This window comes from Molothrus aeneus, chromosome 9 (assembly GCF_037042795.1).
Source record: "Molothrus aeneus isolate 106 chromosome 9, BPBGC_Maene_1.0, whole genome shotgun sequence".
In the NCBI taxonomy this organism is placed as follows: domain Eukaryota; kingdom Metazoa; phylum Chordata; class Aves; order Passeriformes; family Icteridae; genus Molothrus; species Molothrus aeneus.
The window spans coordinates 9,304,799-9,326,113 of record NC_089654.1 but is presented as its reverse complement, the minus strand read 5'-3'; the positions used below and the strand labels follow the sequence as shown (position 1 = coordinate 9,326,113).

Genomic DNA, 21,315 nt, shown 5'->3' with positions numbered 1-21,315 from the left:
GCCAATAAATGTTTTAAAACAACCCCAAAACAAACCCTAGACCTTGAAGACAAGTATGTGGAGAAAATTCTTAAGAGATTTGAAGTAATTTGAATTATTTTTGCTGCAAGTGTATCGCTTTATTTTAATATTACTAGCTCTAATGAGATATAAAGTGTCTGTCTAGTGTGTATAAATGTCTGGGAACTGCCATGGTATCAGTGCTGTGTAAGATTCCTGGTATTTCAAGATAAGCACCAGACAGAGTCAGTGCTCTTGGGAGAGAAGGGAGGAGCGTCACGGGAGGGATGGAGAGATCTCTGTTCCCAGAGCCTCTGCTCCCTAACTTTTCTCATTTGACTTGGGGAGCTGAGCAGGTGGAAGGGGCTTGGTCAGGGTGAGGTCTTTGCCCCTCTCCAGCTGCAGAATAGGATACTGGCTGTTTCAGTTCTCTGAGAAATGGAAATTTCTGCTCTACATCAATAGACTCTCTCCCATCTTGGCCTGGTTGAACCTGTGTGAAGCACATTTTTCCTCTGCTCTTGTGCTTTGCTGAGAGTGAAAGGAGGGAGAGAGAGCAGGTGCCTCCAGCCCCTTGGCTCTCACACTGAGAGAGCCACTAAATGGAATCACAAGCAGTGATTCCATTTAGTGCTCTTCCACTTTGGGAAAGGGGCTTTTAGGCCGGACCTTGTTTGGAGAGGTAGGATTGGCAGAGAGAGATGGATTGAGAAATCTCTGTGTGATTGCTGCAGAGAGCAGCTGGAGTCAAGCTGTGCAGAGGGGGCAGAGGTGGGGTTTCTACATGTATTGAGGTTGTACTAGTGCAACATACATGGAGAAGCTGATGTGGTGGGCTGTCCTCACCACTAACTGTGCTTACAGGATGGGGAAACTTTGGTCACTGAGTTGGGTCAGTGACTGGCAGAGGGGCAGCAGCCACCAGCAGATCCTGGTGGATGAGAGCAAAACCACTGGGTCTGTCAAGCCAGAACCATGGGAAACTCCCCAGGTGCCCTGGCACACTTGGTGTCAGGGTGACCTTGGTGTGACTCCTTTATAAAGGCTGGAATTCTCACATCAGGAAATATCTGACATAGACACTGATAGGAGTTGGTGTTGCTGTTATAAACCCTAATGCAGAAAATGTTAGAATGTATAAAAGTAGCTTTCTGGCTGATGTGATGCAGCAAATTTGGCTCAGTGTAGTTATCAGCTTTCTGTAGCCAAACTTATTAGTGCCCACCCCACAAAATCCAGTGTGGCTGGCTTAGAAATCCAGTGCTGCAAATCTCAAAGCACAAAATCTCTTTGGAAGAAGTTTTTACATTAAAAATAGCTTTGCATATTGGCTGCTTGCCCATTTTCTTTCACAAAATCTAATCCTTTTCCTAGTTGCAAGAGGGAAAAGAAGAGATTTTCTTTTGGGTAAATATTTTTATTTTTTTAAGTAGGCTTGTATGTATGCAGGAAAGACTTTGTATAATCAAAAAGCTGTTTATTGGGAAGTTGGACAGTGAATTGTTTCCATGTTTCCTTCCATGTGATTGTTTGCTGTAGGGAAGAAATATCCCTACCGTGAAGGGTCTGCAGGATTAGGCACCTTTTGAGTATCAGCTGCTTCCAGAATGGAATACAGCTGACAGGATAAGATAAATTCAGTGCCAAGGAGATATTCTTCACTGGCAATTGCACGGAATGAGCAAAAACTGGCTGGGTATGTTTCAGTATTAAGGGAAATACCCTGCATGGTGTATAAACATTCCAAGTTCTTTTAGCAGACCAGAAGCAGAGATGTGAGTTACCAACACTCCCCACACTGATGCAAGTGCCATGTCTTGTTCCCAGCCCGTTCAGAACGGTACCAGCACCTGGATTCAGAAGAAGAGGAGGACACTAATGATGATGATCATGTGGAAATTCGGCAGTTTTCCTCGTGCTCACCCAGGTTCAGCAAGGTAGGGACATGCTAACTTGTTGAAAGAAAACAATCTAGAGAGGAGCATGGTTTCTTTGCTTCCTATGGGGCAGATTTTAATCATCTGGATGCTCTATGGGATCTCATGGTGTGTAGTATTCACTGAGGAAAGAAAACACTGCATGAGTTGTTTATTCAGTGGTAGTTTGTGGCCTGTTAAAAGGTGAGTACCAGAATAATTGGAGAATAACATTTTATATTTCTTAATCTTTCACCAATATGCAGGGCATTGTGTAGTTCTCTTCTGAATCTGATACAGTCTGATGTTTTTACCAATGACCTGGATGCTGGCATAGGGAGTATCCAAAACTTACTTGCTTTGAGTAGTGTCATTCTGAAAGGACCTTCCATGGGTGACAAGATGAATTTGGGAAGAAAATCAATTCTGACATTTGGAATTAGGGTCTAAAATCAAAGGGGTAAGAACATCAGTGAAGTTTACATCACTCATTGTCTCAAATACAGCCTGAGGAACAAAAGGCAAGGTGACAATTTCAAAGAGAAGGGTCTCAGCACAGAGTCCTTCACGACTTAGATGTGCCAAATTATGGAAGCAATAATTTTCCATACTGGGCTTACCAGTAGGAAGGCCATAGCTGGGGTATTCTAGTCTGTACTGGGCAATGTTCTTGAAAAAATGGAGTCCAGAGGAAAGCAATGAGAATGACCTGAGTTCTACAAAACATAAAACCTCTGGTGTTTTCAAATACATAACTAGAAGGACAGGACTACATTGGTCTTCCTGATAAAATATAATATGTTTGGGAGGGGCAGAAGGGAGAAGAAATGCTATTTTGAGGCAGCCACTTAATGAATTGTATTTCCCTCTTAGTGAGATGGGAGAAGGAATTTTACTTAGGAGCTCTGAAAGGTATTTTGGTTTTTCACAACAGTTCCTCCAGTTTTTCCACTGCTGAAGTCAGTTTTTAAGGACCAGTTGGTTCTTTGTCCTCAGCCAGGCTACAGTGGTTTAAATAACAGTTACTCTTAATTTAATGGAGTTGCTCCTGATTTGCATCACTAAAAGTATGTTTAAAATTGGACCTGAGGATTAGTTGGTGTTTTGAAAAAGTTCTCATGAGTACGTAAGAGTTTCTTTTCTCTGTCTTTTCTCACCATGAGTATTACTCATTTGTTAGACTGAAGCTTTTCTTTAGGGCTCAATGTTTTTGCCACAAAGAGAGAAAGTTCACTTTTAATGAATTTATTTTAAGACCTGGAAAATTATACAGCATTTGTAATGTGGGAGGCATAAAAGGCTCATTATATTTTGAAATTCTTGTCTGACAATTCAGCCATATGATTTATTAATAGTTATCTTGTTGATGCTCTGAATTTTTAATAACATTATTTTCATTAATCTCTTCTTATGTAAATTAGGTCCACAGTCAAGTGTAGTTTTAAAAGGATGGATTTTTTTGCTTAATCATTTAATTATTTAAAGACGGCTGTAAAACCAAGAAAGGCACTTTCATTAAGCTGTCAGCATTATAGTAGATTCCTTGAGGAGGGCAGGACTTTTTTGTTCTGAAATAAGCTTGGGGCAATGCTGATAGACTGATAATGAAATGGGGTCATGAGCATGATGCCTATCACTGAAGTGAATTTGTGTAGTAAGATTTCAAGATCCAGATGCCAGCCTTCAAGAGTTGTGCAGCTGTCTTTAGCAATAGTTCCTCTCTAATTTGAGAATTGTTAAAACCAAAAATCAAAGTAATTTCATGAAGTTTGTCAGTATTTCTGTTGTGTTTGCAAAGGAGAGGCATTGGGTGCTGTTGTAGAAAAGCATTTTAGGGTTTCTGAGGCTGGGCCTTTTTCCTTTCCCCCCGGCACACCTTGAGCACACCTGCACTGTGTTACTTGCTCAAAGAGCATCACCAAGTTCAGGCTTTCAAGGGGGAATTTCAAGAGGAGATTTTTCCCCTTGCTCAGAAAAGGCCCCCGGGTTGGTTTTCCCTGCTCAGAAGGATCTTTTGCTGCACACAGGTGTACAGCAGCATGGAACGACTTTCCATCCACGAGGAGAGGAAGACTCCACCACCAACCAAGCGGAGCCTGAGCGAGGAGAAGGACGATCGGCTGGACAGCCTGGGGGGCCTGAAGAGCCGGGACCGCAGCTGGGTCATTGGCTCTCCTGAAATGTGAGTGCTGTGCAACTGAGTCTTCTGTTCTCCCCAGCAGCTAAAAAAGACCAGCCAAAACTTTCTATGACCAGTGTTTAGTGAGGAGAGCTTCTTGTGTTGTATTTCTGCAAGAGAAGCCAGGGTCGGATAGCTAAAAGGGAATGTGTAGAAACTCTACAGTCCTTAAACGTATCTAGTTAAGTACTAACATCTTCTAAGTCTGTAGCAAATACTTTTAATGAATGTAAAGGTATTCCAAGCTTAAGGGAAGATTTTGTGTGTTACGTCAGACATGTTCCACATTAGTTTTTTTCTTAAATTAATGCAAATTCTGGTGTCGCCAGACTTTGACCTTTTGTTACAAAGCAGAGAAATCATTAGGAAAGTTCAAAGTTTCAAAAGTTCAGAATATGCCCGAAAAATCTTGTGCTCTAATAAAAAATGTCAGTAAAATATATGAATACCCACAATTTGGATACCTGCCATGTTTTTGGCATTACTGAAAACTTACTTTATAAAAGGGATGTCTCTCATTTTGTGCAACCCCTGTAAAACCTTTACACTAATGTTTGGCATTACAAAGAACATAAAATGTGGCTCTGACCTAGTCTGTATGACTCCCTTAAAAATGTTTTACAGATTGCACTCACAACTGAGGTGCACTTCATTTTGCATTAGGCCTTCCTGTCTTCTAATTTAGAGCAACTTTGAAAGAAAAATTCAACAAATTCCAAAAGGAACATGGAGGATGATTTGCATTTTGCAAGTGTGATTTTTTTAAAAAAATCATATTTAATACCACGTTCAGATGTCACTCTTGCGCCGAGGTCAGGACAGGAACAGGTGAGAGGCAGGATCATAGAAAAGGCAAAGAAGGCTTTATTCAAAAGAACCGCGCGGTTTTTATAGAGTGGTACGATAGATTCTATTCTATTGGCTGACTAAGAGAAACATCTTTCTCACGCTCTGTCCTTGAGAGGAACATAAAAATAAATTAGAAAAACACCACCTGCAAATTGTTTATAATCAACAAGTTATCACATCTTTCCAGCTCCCTAAAACTTCTCGCAAGCTGCTGTGAGAAACACTTGCCGTTTCTCTCTCTCTGTCCCATGGCATCCACATTCATTGTATTATATTTTTCTTTGGGTTTATCCCTTCCTTTCCTAGAAGGTGGAAATCTAAACTCAGGTGATGCCCCAAGCCTTTGTTGTTTTAACTCCCAGTGTTGTAGCTTGGCCACCAAACCTCACCTTAAATTGGACACATGGGTTGGATCTATGTCCTGTTTTCACCCTTCCAAGCTGGTTGTGGCCTGGCTCACCCGGGGCCCTGTCTGGTTCTGCCCGCAGCCTGCGCAAGCGCCTGTCCATGTCCGAGTCCTCGCACACGGAGAGCGACTCCAGCCCGCCGCTGACGGTGCGGCGCCGCTGCTCGGGGCTCCTGGACATGCCGCGCTTCGCCATCTCCGCCGAGGACGAGGGCGCCGCCCTCAAGCGGCCCCAGTCCGAGGGGATGCTCCTGTCCACGGTGCAGACACGGGAGGGGCTGCCCCTGCCCATTCCAGAGCAGCCTGTGGAGCACGAGCTGCAGCTGGAAGGGGATGCTGGAGCCACCACCCCCTCCACGGCCGCCGGCAGCGCCTCGGCGCTGACAGGTACGTGCTTGGTATGGGGTGTCCTGCTCCCCAAGGAGGCCGTGTTACCTTGCAGAGATGAACTCTGTAAAGCTGGCTCTGGGTGTCAGGGGATGTGAGTGCCTCATGCTATGTAGATATTTTAATGTAGTTTTGTGGATGTGCTTGCCTTTGAAATAACGCCAGTGGTTTCATCTCCTCAAAATTGCATCTTAGATTTCAGTGCTGTCACTTCAAATTGTTTTAGGTCTTCTCATGCTTGAGATTCATATGATCTATGCCTACTTAGAACCACTGGGTCCCTACCTGCGACAGCATTAATTTAAGCATTAATCAGAACAGATCACTGCTGAGTTGGAGCTGGAGAACGTGGATGTCAGCCATACCAACAAATCCATGCTTCCTGTGGTTTTGCTTATCCCAAGAGTTTGGAGAGACTTGAAATATGCTGGGGAAGTGGGGCTTGTGTCAGGGACATGCTACTTTTTTTAACAGCCAAATATGCGGAAATTCATCCAGTTGTAGTCTCAGAAAGGTGCAGCCTAAATTTATTAGAGTGGCCCTTAGAAGTCAGTGTTTGATTTCTCAGCAACTTTTACTGTCCTGGGGCTTTTCTTCAGCTCTGGGCTGAGCTGAACCTTCCTGTGGTGGTGCCCTGGGCTGCTGCAGTGCAGGACTGAGCTCTGAGTGCTGGAGTGTTCCCAGCTCCTGCCCCTTTCAGGGCATTGGGAAGCCAAGGGGGTGAAGCTGCCTGTTCTGAGAACAGAGGAGGCCAGAGCTGGGAACTGCTGTGAAGTAGTAAGGAGGGGGAAAAAAGGAAGTTTGGGACAATGGAAGAAAGAGGGGAAGTTGAAATGAAGGTTGGCAAAAGAAAATTTGAGAAAGAAGGCATAATTAGGGGAAGGACTAGATTGTGGGGTTGAATAGCAAGGTCTAACTGGGTAAGAAAATAAAGAACAAGTTGCTGGGACAAACTGGGAGCAAGCAGGCAAAGCAATTGTGATGCATTGAGAATGGAGAGGAAAGGGTACTGAGGAAGTAGTCAGAATGGCAGCAAGAATGGACAAGGTGGAGAGCACTGGGCAGATGTGATGGGGGACTGATAGCAGAAGGTGGAAATGCCCTAGAAGAAATTTGCCTCCAGAGTAAAGCCAAACATTCCTACATCTTATTACTCCTCTTCTGCAATCCAGTCTGTGAAATTCTTTCAAAAATTGTTCCATTCCCCTTCATTGCCCATGCTCCCTGAAGAGACCTGGTGCTGCCACCATGGAAAGAAGAGGTGCAAGGGTAAAGGAAGGAAGCTGCCTCATACTTGCTTGGCATAGGTGCCATAAGTGAAACCTTGGGCTCTCAATTTCATGCTAAGAACCTAGAAACATGCTGTTAAAAATGGCAAAGAACACTTCCATTGCTAATTTGAGTATCTGCAATGTGAGATTGGCAAAAATTAGGTTCTCCTGGGCAGCCTGCTCCCCTGAGCTCAATACATTAGAGCAGTCTTTGATCTAGTGCATGGAATCCAGGGATACCAGTGCTTCAGTGTCCCCAAGTCAGAGGCTTGAAAGGAATTTAATTCCTGTCACTATCTCAGACTGCTCCTCTAATTTATGTGGCACCTTTTCCCATGCAGCCTCCAAATCTGGGTTCCTCATTGTCTGGGAGCCTGATTTGAAACTCTGTGCCTCTTAAATGTTGAACAAGCATCTGGTCCTGAGGTCTATGGGAATAGTGCTTCAAATTTTTATTTTCATGATACTTCCTGCTTCACTTAGTATGCAGAGCAGTGCTGCCCACTTAAATAACGATGATCAATGTTTTGTTCTGTCCTCATTGTTCAAAATGTGGCCCTTAGGCTTTATTTATTGCATGCTGCTTAAAATTTGCTTTTGAAGACAGAATGATTAATTTCCCTTGTGGAGGTGCTGTGATGTTCACCACTTTCATTTCTAAGCACCTTGTAAATTCTAATTACTGTATTTTCACAGTGCCCCTTTAAGGTATCACATGGGGGACTGAGGCACTGGCCTTGAGTACAGGACCCCCAACCCCCAGCATCTGCTGTTGTTACATGCCCAGTCCGATCTTCAAGATTATTTTGCATTTTATATATAATTGTAGCAGGTTAAGTAATTCAAGGCTAAATTGCAACGGTGCACAGAGGGGGGCAAATTAAGGTTGTCTTTGCAATCCACATTTTTACTTTCCCTGACTTGAGCACCTTAGTATTCTCCTAAAGTGGTTTTTTTATGTGCAACTCCAGTAGAACCTGGCTCTCCTATTACAGGCAGTTTTAACTTAAAGATTGACAGTTCTTGCTGGTTGTAAAAATGCAGCACTTTCTATAAACCCGTTTTCATCTGTGAACGATCCCAGTGAAATGGTGCGCAGAAGTGCACCACGGCTTTAGGATTCATGGAACTGCTGCTGAGCAATGTGATTTCATTAGCCAGCTTTTCCACAGAATAGAAGCTGCTAATTTTCTGTGTTCGGAATAACACCATTTCTGTAAATAAAAATTCAAGCCCTGGGGTTTCTTCTTAGGAAAATTTACTCTTGGACTTCATGTAAACATGACTTTGATTTAATGTATTTTGCCTGTCGGGGAATAGACTGTTAGGAATTCCCTGTGGTTCTAATCTGTTTTAATTTAAACTGTAGCTGGGAGCACTGCAGATTTCTCTGATCCACGAGCTCGCAGTAATAGCAATGAAGGCCCAGACTTTACCACTCCAAAAGCCATCAGCGATTTGGCAGTGCGGCGGGCACGACACAGGTTGCTCTCTGGGGAATCAGGGGAGAAACGCACCTCGAGACCTGTCAATAAAGTGATTAAATCAGCATCCGCTACTGCCTTGTCTCTCCTGATTCCCTCAGGTAAGAAATGCCTTGAGTGAGGCATTGTCAGAATCTGCAAGCACTAAACAAAAGGTCTGCAGACAGATCCTCCCCCTTCACTCTCCTGGAATAAAGCCTTGGCTGGCAGGAGGGGAGAGAGCTAACTTTTACAGTCGGTTTAATATTTCCTGCTTGCAGGTTGATGAGCACTGCTGTGCCACAGACAGCAGTGCTGTGCGTGTGGTCTGACTGCAGCTTCTGCAAATGGCAGCTGGGCCCTGTTCTTCCCCTGGTTTTGTTTAAATTGACTCCTAACTGGTCTCTAGACAATGGTGCAGCAAGGAGGTATAGAGACAAAAAGTGATTGTAACCCTCAAGGTGCTGTTTTTTGAGGTCACATGCTAACTACAATGCTGTTTGAGAATGAAATGTGGCTGGTGCATTTATGCACAGGGAAGTTTCAGAAACTCCAGATGACTTGGTTGAGATTCGTTGCTCAAGAACTGAACAGTGTAAGTAACTTAAGTCAATGCTGAACTACTCACCTTCTTGGCCCAGCTATGTCTACAAGGAAAACCAGACCTTTACAATTCCCAATGCCAGGTGATAACTCCTAGAGAGCAGCTCAGCCATTCTGAGCTGTGACAGACTCGTTCAGCAGAAGGAGTTTCTCCCCACAGGGATTTTGTCCCTTTCCAGAGGAAAGACCATGCTGTATTTCCAGGGCTGTGCCTGTTCTTGCCTAGATGGGAGCAGGGAATGCAGCTGGGCCATGAGCAATGCCCACCTCTTCCTCCCAGCAGTGAGCTGGAGGCAGGAATGCACCTGCTCTTGGCAGCCTTGTGGTGATGCACATCACATTTCTTGTGCTTTGGGCATCTGTTACTTTTTGAACTACGAACTCCCTCATGAAAACCTCTAAAATGTGTATTTAATCACCCAACAAAGGTTTCTCCAGAGCTGCTCTCATCTGCCAGGTAAATATGTGCTGGGTGATTCAGTAGGTATTTCTTAATGGATTAGAGATTACCTTCTACAGCTGCATTTAGTATTCCTGATCTTTGGGTTTATTTTACTGATGTTGACCAGCTTTACTGTAAAATGAGAGTTCTGTATTTGCTTTGTACTTTAAAAAGTGGATGTTCCACTAGCAAGCAGTCAGGTAGTTTATCTGAAAGCCCAGCCCATGGCTTTTCATTTGGGAAACTAACTCAAAAATAACTTGTGAAGTTGCTTTTCAATAGCAAAGTCCCTGCAGTAGCTAGTATTTTAGATATTTTTGCCCCTGTGAATTTAAAACACGACCAAAACTGCCTAGATGTAGTTGTTGTGTGATCACCTGCTCATTCCTTTTGTGTCAATACTAACTGATTTGGATTTATCTCAGCACCAGTGTGTAACTTGCACCAAGATCTAGAGACATCTGATTTTCTGGAGGAGGATAATACATTATAACCTGGAAATGGGGTTGCAGGATTGTGCCTAGAGCAAATGCTCATTGTAAGTCCTGGAAAGAGAAGTAGAGAACACTGTGACCCAACCATAATTCTGTATGAGCAGTGCACTAAATGTACACCTCCAAATGTGCCTTTTTGGAAACTCCGCTGTTTGTATTACAAAGCTTGAATTAGTTGAAGCTGCAGGCAGACCCAGCTCTGGTGAAGGCCACCAGCTTTAAGACCATTAGCAGATACAGTTTCATAGCTGTTCTCTAACAAGAATTTTCTCTCTTTCGGAGGCCTGTTTTCCTAATTTTTGCCCACCTTTATGTCATCACTGTAGATCACCACACGTGTTCTCCATTGGCCAGTCCAATGTCACCTCATTCTCTCTCCTCCAACCCATCTTCGAGGGACTCCTCACCCAGCCGCGACTTTTCTCCTGCTATCGCAAACCTGAAACCACCAATCATCATCCATCGGGCTGGAAAGAAATACGGTTTCACTCTGCGCGCCATTCGCGTCTATATGGGTGACAGTGATATCTACACTGTGCATCACATGGTCTGGGTAGGTCTCTGCTTTTCTGCACACAGGACCCTCGGGGCCACAAATGCATCTAGCCAGGGCTGTGGGGTTTAGCTTTAGAGGTTGTGTTTTGCCACCTTGTTTTCTCTCTCCTTAATCACACCCAAAGTTGTCTTTTTGGTGGGAAGAACCCTAGATAAATAACTAAATAACTAAATAAATAACAGGACTTTGGGTTTTCCAATAGTTTTCAAGCCCATCACAGAACCACAGCTACCTTTCTTTCCTTCTTTTCTCCCTGGTTACATGAATCCACCTTCTTTCACCTGCAGCACATCCTTTAAAGCATGCTTCTGTGTACATACCCTCTTTCTCTTTATTGGGGTTGTTGCGTGAAGGCCCATTATAGCTAATTTATTCAGGCTTGTGTTAGTGATTATAACCTGCTTCTGATCAGTTCAGTCTGCTGGGGTTTTCCTAGCAGTCGCTTGGAATTGATTACAAGCCTTAAAGCATCACTGCTGCTATGCTGATTGCCATGGGATTTAGCTCTTGGCTTAGTTGTGAGCTGTGCTAAAAGGTCTGGTTTCCATGTCTGTATCACTTCCTTCCCATTGCTGCTAGTACTTGCTGGTACTTGATCTCTGTGTTCCTTTTGTGTCAGTGTAGATGACTTCTAGGAATGATCCATTCCCTGAAGCAGTGTTGTTAGGATTGTGTAGGTAGGGAGAATGCAGTCAGGGTAAAGGTAATTCATTTTTTCCCTTGCACTTCTGTGTCATTAGGTAATATGGACTTCACACCCTTTGGTCCTTATTTAACACTCATTCTGAGAGAAATAATTTGAAACTGAATTTTTGCCTTGCCCCTCCCTTGCATTTCTTGAACAATGCTGAGTTTACCAAGATACTAATTTGGAATCTTTCCTGTCTAGAGGGAGATATGTGCATTCCCCTGCACATCTGTCTCCTCATGGTGAAGGAGGCTTACATTCCTGACCAGGGACAGGGGAAAGGCAGTGTGTTCACAGGGGAAAAGTCTGGTGTTGGATAGGTTAATAAAGGATGGAAAATAGAAAAAGAAACTCTGTTTGGGATGAGATGCAATATAGGCACCTTAAACACATGGCAGAGTCTTCCTTAAAAGTCTGTTGGCCACCTTTGGTTCCAACATGTACATGGAAGGATGCTGGATTTGGGATGGCAAAAAAATTGAAAGAGCCTGAATGTTTGTCTGGAAATCGAGAGCATCTGGGTAACATTCCTGAGTGCTGTAAAATTTTTGGAAGTGTGTTAAGCCTTTTGCTTTGGGAAGAGCTGGTCTCTAGATCAGCTTAACCATTCTGGCTGCCTTGGATCAGGGTAAGACTGGTGGGATGCTGGGGAGGAGTGGAAGAGCGCAGGGTTTTGTGCTTGGCCATGCCAGGGGTGATTTCTTTCCCCCTTCTCAGAAGCAGCTGGGGCCAGCTGTAGCAGGAAGTGACACAGATGGGCTTTGAGTCCCATCTGGGCCAGGGGCCCTGCACATTCCCCCTTTCAGAGCAGTCACCCCTTGTTGTTGGCAGCACGTGGAGGAAGGGGGTCCGGCCAACGAAGCAGGTCTGCGGGAAGGAGACTTGATCACCCACGTCAACGGCGAGCCGGTGCATGGGCTGGTGCACACCGAGGTGGTGGAGCTGATTCTGAAGGTAGGGGCTCAGTGCTGTTACAGTTTGGAAAACACGAGCAGCTGGTTTAAAATGTATGTAATTTTGGCATTGTCTGAAATACAAGTGTGCACACAGCACCTGGTGGTATTTAAGACCAGCTTTGTACTGGTTGGTGTTGAAATTATCCAGTTAAATGACTTGTGTTTGATACCTCTCTGAGCAGAATTTGTTTGCAGAAAAAACACCCCAAAGTTCTGGACTGTTCCAAGAGACAGACATCTTTGGGATTGCAAATAGAGGAGCGCTCAGTATTATTATTTTTTTTAACATGAGTGAGACAAGACATGCTCTGTGTTGCAGATTCATCATGATAGATGCCTGATATGCTCACATCTGCCATCAGTCAGAGCATTGGGAATAGGATTGGTGACAGAATATCACTTTGTTCAAGTTTCCAAGTATTACAAGTATTAAATTGAGTCATTTGGGATCTCAATGGGAGAGGTCAGATGCTGTGTTCTGCCTGCTCTGGGAAGCCTTACCTACCAGCTGGGGTCTGAGCTAATCATTTGTGAAAGCCTGACTAACGAGGGCTCTCTCTCGGCAATTCCTTAATAAATGATAGGTGGAAATGTTGAGGGGAAAAATGGAGTTTGACAAAGGATTACAAAATGGCAGGCAGCAATAAACTAGCAGCCTACCTGCTTTGCCTGCAGATCTCCTTCAAATAACCATGTTTTAAGCAATGTCTCTTTGTCTTGTGTCTGACAGAGTGGAAATAAAGTGTCCATCTCCACCACACCATTTGAGAACACATCCATCAAAGTTGGTCCAGCTCGAAAAGCCAGCTACAAATCCAAGATGGCTCGTAGGAACAAGAAGAGTAAAACAAAGGATGGTCAGGAAAGGTTTGTTTTTATGTTTCTCTGTTAAAATTAAAGGGTAACCAAGATAATGTAAAAGATCCTTTGAGAGATCTTGTCAAATCCATTTGCAGATAATATATATCAGCAGGTAGGTCCTTTAGTTCTTCCTTTCTTCGTTTTTTTTTCTCTTTTACTGTGACACAAAATTGACTGAAATATGCTAGTAAAGGTAAATAAATCATTTGTGCTTGTACACACCTTTTGAATGCTCTTCCCCAGTAAGAAGAAGAGTTCTCTGTTGAGGAAGATCACTAAACAAGCATCACTGCTTCACACCAGCCGGAGTTTATCGTCCCTGAACCGGTCCCTGTCATCTGGAGAAAGTGTGCCTGGCTCTCCAACTCACAACCTGTCTCCTCGGTCACCAACCCAGAGCTACAGATCCACTCCAGAGTCTGTACACTCAGGTAAAAAAAAGAGACATGAAACAAAACAAAACTAAGCCAAAAAATCCAGTCAAACAAGAAAAGAAAATACTGGAGGAGACTTTTGCTGATTGATTAATTTTGGAAATAAAATACACAGCAGCAGGTAGCAGGTCTCTCTGTGAAGCAAATGACAGCAGTGATGTCGATTACCTTAAAGATGGATGTGTTCTTGTTCATTGATTCATTTAAAAATGAAAATCCATACATCCTTTTAAGAATGCACTTGCTGTACTACAGCATCCTTCCACTTTGATGAAAATGTGTGTTATAAGTTGCAATCTTTTCGTAGCAGTTTGACACATTTTCTGTGTTCAGAGAAAAGAAATCAAAACAGTGTGGCAAAGCCATATTTGAAAATTGAATCAGCTGCTGGAATAAAGAGATTTGCATCTAGAGAATAGCAATGAAACACGTGGTTTGTCTGATCAAAGGGGTTTTTTTTCCAGAAAAGTGTTCTCATAGCTGAGTGTTTCTTACTGTGCTCTTGTGTTGGGTGCTAATGATGTGAATTTCCATCAGAAGCCTGGCAATGTTGCCTTCAACATCACTGCTGTGCTTTGGAGTAACATAGCATTGTGTCTTGACTTATTTTCAATAACTTGTTTTAATGGCCAAATATGTATTAATCTTCTTGGTATTTTTTTCTTTGTTCTTTTTGCCTTTTTTTTTTTTTTAAGTTGGTGGCAATTCTTCTCAGAGCAGCTCTCCCAGTTCCAGTGTTCCCAATTCTCCAGCCAGCTCTGGACACATCCGACCCAGCTCCCTGCATGGCCTAGCACCAAAGCTCCAGAGGCAGTACAGATCTCCAAGGCGTAAATCTGCAGGAAACATCCCTCTGTCCCCGCTGGCTCACACTCCATCACCAACCCCACAGTCCACGTCACCGCAGCGCTCCCCATCTCCTTTGCCAGGACACTCAATTGGCAGCTCCAGTATCATCCAGTCTTTCCCAGTAAAACTACACTCCTCTCCACCACTGGTGAGACAAATTTCTCGCCCCAAAAGTGCCGAGCCCCCTCGGTCTCCTTTGCTGAAGAGAGTGCAGTCGGCCGAGAAACTGGCTGCCTCTCTGTCCTCCTCTGAGAAGAAGCTGGGCTCCTCAAGGAAGCATAGCTTGGATATCTCCCACTCTGAGTTCAAGAAGGAGATGTTGCAGCGGGATCCCAGCCTCCAGAGCCTGCAGGAATCTGCCAATGAAACGACGGGCGGCAAACTCGGGCTGGCGGAAAAAGGGATGCTGCAGAAGCCGGGCTCACGGAAGCTGGGTGCCATCCGGCAGGACAGGGTGGAGAGGAGGGAGTCCCTGCAAAAGCAGGAGGCCATCAGGGAAGTAGATTCTTCTGAGGATGAAACAGATGATGGTTCAGAAGATAGTCAGGATGGGAGAAGGGTGGACAAGCCCCGTGGCAGTGGAGACCAAGGCTCGGATTCTTTTAATGAGGACAATAAGTTTTCATCTAAATTGGAAAGCAAAGATAGTATTGAAGACGATGCCTTTCTACCTGAAGATCCAAAAGGTACAGAAGATTTGCAGAAGGGAAATACTCAACAAGCAAAGCCTGTTTCAGAGCCTCTGCAAATCAGTGTGCACCCCTCCCCACCAGAGCTCCCCTCAAGAACTGCTCCAGAAAAACTAGCTAATTCAGAAAAGCCATCCCTAAAATCAGAAACAACTGCAAAGGAGCATAAATTGCCAGAAAACAAAACTTTGGAGTGTTTTGGTCCAAAAGACAGGTCTTCTGAAGCAATCAAAGATCTTGGGAGAACTCCAGGTACTCAAAAACCAGTAGATCTCACCGAACATATGCAGTGCCCATCTATCAAACTCCTGGAACTTGAAGAAGGTGATTCTTCTGGGGCCTCCTGTGGTAAACTTGACTTAAAAGAGCCTGTGCTAACAGAAAGCAGTCAGAAAAAACAGGATTCCAAACCTCTGCTGGCACTTTCCTCATGGTGCCCAGCAAACACGAGCACTCCTGTCGCGGTGAGCCCCCCAGACCGCGGCGAGAAGGGTCGCGAGGAGACGCCTCAGCCTGTGGAACAGCACAGCTCCTCATTTCTGTCTCCTGGGAGCGCCAGTGAAACTTCCCAAAGAAGTCCTAGCCCTGACAAGCAGCAGCCCAGCTCATCCCAGGCAGAGGGTGCTTTAGCCTCCAGCAAAACCAGCCCAGCAGGACCCCACCAGTCCTCCCCACTCCTCATCCCCAGTGCCATCTCCGTGTCCCAGTTGGTGCCCCTGGCCCAGAGCGTGTTGGGCCCTTTGAAGCTCAGCATGTCTGGGTCTGGAGAGGTGGAAACGAAAAAGGATTTGGGCGCCTCCTCTAAAGAGGAGAGAGATTTGAAACAAAAAAGGCAGGAAATTTCACAAGTAGGAGAATGTCAAGAGAAAGCCAAACCCTCTAGCACAGATAGTCTGACCACGACAAGTGGGTCCTGTGCAGAGTCCTTACATCCAGCAAAGCCCTGGGAGGCAGTGTGTCCCATGGGGGCCAAAAAGGAGGCAACATGTCCTGTGGTGATCAAGAAGGAGGCACTTTTTTGCAGTGCTAAAGCATCTGAGGCGTTGGCAGGGAGCTGCAAAATCACTCCGTCAAAAGAGCTGTCTCATGCTCTTGGACCAGCAGCTCTGAGAGCATCTCCTCTGCCAGATGGCAGCACGAGGCCCTGTAAAGAAGGGACTCTGGCACAAGCAAAAAGCAAAGAGGTTGGAAATCAGTTAAAAATACAAGACTTTCCCCTGTCACATGATGATGCTGTAAAGAAAACATAGCAGCATCGCTGGTACTCATGGACTGGAGCGTTCTACATTCAAAATAGAGACTGCATGTTTGAATTTTGTAATATACACTAATATAAAATAGAACTTGTGTACATCTATTTTTGGGAGGGTTTTTTTCATACTGTTTTTTGTGTTTTTTCATCCTTGCTATTCTATTTTTGTACACAGTAGTGCTTGCTGTTTGAGGTCTCTTTAGAACAGGGTATCTTTAAAGCAGGGCTTAAGAAACACTTTGGTTTCATTTTTTTCCCTTCCACACCTTTTATTTTGCCTGAGTTTAGGGCCTGATGTGCTCTTCCCTCTAATTCTGCATTTATTTGAGATCCCAAAAATTCTGTGTGCAAAAAAAGGCAGCTTGTTTTTAAATTTCTGCTTTTCAGCATTCTCTTTGAAATTCCATTGAAATTCACAAATGTCAAGTTTTTGCTCCAGTTTTACAATCTGATGTCCCTTGACAAGAACAAGAGCCTACCCTCTTGTCTGCAAGTTATTCTGAAACTGCACACCCTCTTTGGTGCAAGTAAAACCTCTTTGTCACCATGTGTCTTCACAGTCCTGTGTCCTTAGAGGACGTGGAGACAAAGGACTTGGCTGGAGAGACTGGACAGAGAGAGATCCCTGTCTTCTCTTTGAAACAAGTAGGAGTATTTTTCAATGGAATTATCAGAAAGAGAAATCTCCAATCCATAAGCTGGCTTTTGGGGGGATTGTTTTTACTTATCTCTATGGGACACATGGCAACTTTTCCTTCTGTTTTTAAAATTTTAGTGATGTTTTATCTTCCTTTCTCTGGCTTCAATTCATAACTTGCCCTGCCTCAGAGTAAGTGGCCCCAGGAAAGGGGTGCCTGTAGGTTGGTTTTAAAGTAGAAAAATTTGTAGTTGCATATTCTCCGGTGTCTGGCAAAGTTATCTCAATGAAAAACGACCTTTGGAGACTTTTCCATCTCTTGGTGAGTCTAAATAGGTAGGGATTTTAAGGTGTCCCTTAACATTTCTGAACTGGGGCTTGGGAAACTTGCTGAGTTTTCTGAATCTGCCTGTTTTAAAAACAAACCTATGAAGAGTTCAGACTCCTCGAGTTCTGTGGTCAAGCTGCAAGCAGACTTTAAAACACATGTGATATTTTCAGATTTCAGCTTTAATAGCTAGATCATTTCCACTGCTGAGGTCACTTTGCATTAAAATCTTACTCTTTACTCCTAGGTTTAGACATCGCTTTGCTCTAAGTGTGACCGACTCTGGGTGACAGTGCTCCCTGCTGAGGATTAGACCAATAATAATGCACCAATAAATGTGTTGAGTGGTGATACCTGTAGCACTGTAAGCCATTTCTTCATCCAATTAAAAGTTCCTCTCAATGAACACTCCCATCATTTGTCCCAGATTGTGTTCAGCTTGTATCCTAGTCTTGTCTGAGTGGATCTCCCTGCAGATCTCACTGGCTTACTCTGTTAGAAGCAGAATGTCTGTGCAACAGTATTCCAGGCTAAAACCCATCTCTGTTGGTCTGATTTCCTTACACTGCTGCTTCCTTCACTGTCTTGGCTTTCTCTGAACTTGAAGTTTTGATTCGCTTCCCCTGAATGCAAATATCTTTATTATATAGGAATATATTTTCTCTGTCTCTTTCAATCTGATTTTGGTACAAACCACAGCTCAAAAAAAACCTCTGGAATCTCACCCTGTTTCTTTCTGTGTAGCAGTTGATTCTCCCCATTATATACTTGATTTTGGCTGCTTGGATTTTATTTCTGGACCAAGGTTTGGTTTGGTTTGAGCTTTTTTTTTTTTTTTTAAACATGTTTAAATGAGTGTTTACTCTGTGTGTCAGTGTGAACATGTATGGTGTTGCTACTACACTAACCAAAGCCTCAGCGCTCCCAGGTAACACCTTAATAAACCTGGTTGTGGTGGTACTGAGAGCAGAGCCTGCTGTGCTGTCTCTCTGCTCTTTTCCCTGGAATTCATAGGCTGCTCGTATACACTTGGTTTGCAATTACAAACCACAGTATTTCCACTGCCTTGTCAGGGTCCTGGGTGTCTCCAACCTCTCCAAGTGCTCTTGGTGGTGAGTGTCGTTCAGTGCTGATTTAGAGCAGTAGCAAGTAAGGAACAGACTTGGCAGGATCTGGCACTTGCCTGGCTGGTTTTCTCCCTGATGGGTTGATCTGCTAAAAAACTGTTGAGAAACAGCGCAGGATATTATGGCATGGACAGGAATAGTGAAAAGTGGATTTGGCATCCTGAGTCTGTGGTAATTACAAAGACAAGCCTCCTTGACAAGCTGATCTCCTGAGAGCACCTGACCTTGGTGAAATGGAAGTGTCTGTGTAAATTAAGGAGTTGTGTGAGGATGTGGTCTGACCTGGCTGTTCCCTGGGTGGCAGGTCCCCCTTTTCCTTCTGTGTTTAAAAAACCTGAGGAGAAGACTGACCACTGCTCGTAGGTGAGCATGGGGTGTGAGCCAGGCTGGGTAACCTGGTTCATCCCCACGGGCAGGGGTGGGACCCTGTGACGGTACCAGCTTTAAGCTGCTGACTCCCTCCCTTTGCAGCCACTGCTTCCCATGCTGAATTGCAGAATTATCCTTTCCTAGGCATAAAAGGAGGAGTGAAAACCTTGCTATGTCACAGCTTTTGCTGCTTTTGCCTGTGTTGGCCAAAGAAAAGGTGAGGTACGTGTTTTGTTGCCTCTTTTGTAGCTACGGTACAGAGAGTGGTCAGTGCAATTAAAAATCCGTGGGTTTTTGGAAGCCAAAGCCGAACAATGTTGCCAGGAAAGCATTCTAGTGAAGCCCTGTATCCCCTGCTCTTGCTCAGTCCTGCAGTTTCCCTCAGTGTGCCAGGTGCCCCATCATCCCTGTTCTACCTGCTGTCAAATTTACATGGCGCACTTTAACAAAGGGTTTGGGCAAAAACACTTTCTCTATTAAGTTTTGATAATAAGCCAGGTAGATACACCAAGACTTATTCCTTGCTCTGCTATAAATTCCTTAAACACCTTCTCAAAAAAAAGCTTGCAAAATGTGTTGGGAGGGAACAGGGAGTTGGAAAAGCTGTGTCTGAGGGGCACGAGTGTGTTCCCAGCTGCAGCGCCCAAGGGAGGCCCCAGCCTGTGCAGCCCTTGGTCTCCGTGGGTAATCCCGAATCAGGAGGCCAAGGTGAGGTGTGTTTGGTGAATGAGCCATGCATGTCACCATCCAAATATGCTGCTTTCCTGCTTTGTTTCCCTCTTCCCTTCTGTCAGCTTGGATGTGTCTCCTGCTCCTCGCCCGTGTTGGGACGGCAGCGCCTGAGCTGGTTCGGCCTCCGCAGCTCCTCTCTGCTCCTGCATCCCTGCCCCGTGCCTCAGTGTTATTTTCCCCTTTGTCTCTTACTGTTGCAAACTAAGAGAAATGGATGATATTTATTGTAAATATTAGACTTTAGCGTTGTACTGGCCACTCCTGGGTCTGAATGTTGGAGGCCTTTGGCTGCTGCTGTACTAAAGAGCGCTTGTGGGGGAAGGGGTAGGAGTGACCTGTGGGTTTGTTTGCCACACTTGCATTAAGGTGTGATTTGGAGTAATTTTCTTTTTTTGTTTGTTTTGTTTTGTTTTTCTTCTGAAGAGGGGAGGATAAAGTCTTTCTCTGGTTTTCTCTTACTGGATGTGAAGGATAATTCTGTACTTCTAGTAGAAGATTTGACAGAAGTGTGTGTTTACGTTGTGTTCGATTACCATATCCAGGTGGCTGTGAGAGCACCTCCTGTGCTGGGCTCTGCCAAGCCGTGTCACTCAGCACTTAGCTAGATAAGAGAAAGTGTGGAATTTCTGTGTTTTTAGAAACTTGAACAATTGCCACATAATAGCGGTGCAATAATTTTTATTCATGTTGTACCTGCATGTCGATGTTCAAATCCTCCTCCAAAATAAATAATTTTTTTTTTTTACATAAATCCTAACTCGTGTTTGTCTCTTGGTTGGTCTCCCCCCAGTTTCTCATAGCTCTGGTGGTGGCTGTACTCCCAGCCTGCCTGCTCAACCAGTTACTTGGTGGGGCAGAAAATGGCCTGTGGAGTGTCTGGGTACAGGAGTAACTCTGCCAGGCTGTTGGGGATTTTCTGCTCCACAGGCCAGGTGTGTGGCTAAGCCAAAGCTTTCCACTCTGAAACTGAAGCCCAGAATTTACTATCCTGTAAGTTTATGGTGTTTTGTGTCACTGCTAATGCAGGTTCCTGATGGTAAAAATATGTAAGAGGTAAAAGGGGTAAAAACCTGTCAGACGTAAAACTTGGCTGAGCGAGATAAGGATGTGACTGGCCACACTGCACACCTTGTCTGATGGGTTCAGGAATTAGATGCACAATAAAATCCAGAGGGCAGGAGCTTGGCATGGGCTTGGATTAGCCATGGGGCAAGAGCCAGCAGGTGCTACACGGCCCCTTTTTCACCCATCATTTAGGCAGCCTTGATGCTGCACCACCCATACCTTTCCAGAAACAGATATTTGCTTTTAACATTTGCAGGTGTGTGCCCTCCACATGGAAAAGCCTTCAAAGGCTATTCCTGTCCTTGGAAATAGAGCTGGGGAGACGTTCACGTCTGGGGGGATTGGACTAATCCTCATTCGCTGCTGCCAAGGATGCTCAAAATATCCCGTGTCTCCGTGCTGCAGAGCGGGAATTGGGGGCGAAGCTCGGCTCCGTCCGCGGGAGATTTGCGGAGCCTCTGCCGGCAGCCGCTGCCGGGCGTCATCGCTGACGAGCGCTCATGAGAGAGAGAGAGATGCTCGCCCACGCCGAGCGGGCCCGGAGGGGACAGCGGTGCCTCCCCTGGAATAACCCCCTGAGTGTCACGGCAAAGGATCCCTGCTCCCCGCTCCAGGCGTGCAGCAGGGGCTGGCCCTGCCCCACAGCCCAAACCCAGAGCATCATCTCCAGCAACCCACAGAGCAGCACCCTGGATGAGCAGACTTTGGTGCAAGGGCTTTTCAAATTGCATTTTCATGGAAACAGAGATATTTTTCTCCTTT

The 21,315-nt window shown here is 44.8% G+C and overlaps 1 protein-coding gene across 1 annotated transcript in view; it reads left to right on the top strand.

Annotated features, from left to right (window-relative positions):
• Window positions 1-20,231, top strand: part of MAST2 (microtubule associated serine/threonine kinase 2) — a 187,362-nt gene extending 167,131 nt beyond the window's left edge. Inside the window, exons 22-30 of the mRNA XM_066555210.1 lie at window positions 1,828-1,937; window positions 3,944-4,098; window positions 5,433-5,737; window positions 8,378-8,593; window positions 10,337-10,563; window positions 12,086-12,208; window positions 12,941-13,077; window positions 13,315-13,502; window positions 14,201-20,231. Of these exons, the coding sequence (XP_066411307.1) occupies window positions 1,828-1,937; window positions 3,944-4,098; window positions 5,433-5,737; window positions 8,378-8,593; window positions 10,337-10,563; window positions 12,086-12,208; window positions 12,941-13,077; window positions 13,315-13,502; window positions 14,201-16,293 (3,554 nt within the window). The 3' untranslated portion in view covers window positions 16,294-20,231. The remainder of the gene's footprint in view (window positions 1-1,827; window positions 1,938-3,943; window positions 4,099-5,432; window positions 5,738-8,377; window positions 8,594-10,336; window positions 10,564-12,085; window positions 12,209-12,940; window positions 13,078-13,314; window positions 13,503-14,200) is intronic.
• Window positions 20,232-21,315: the final 1,084 nt, after the last annotated feature.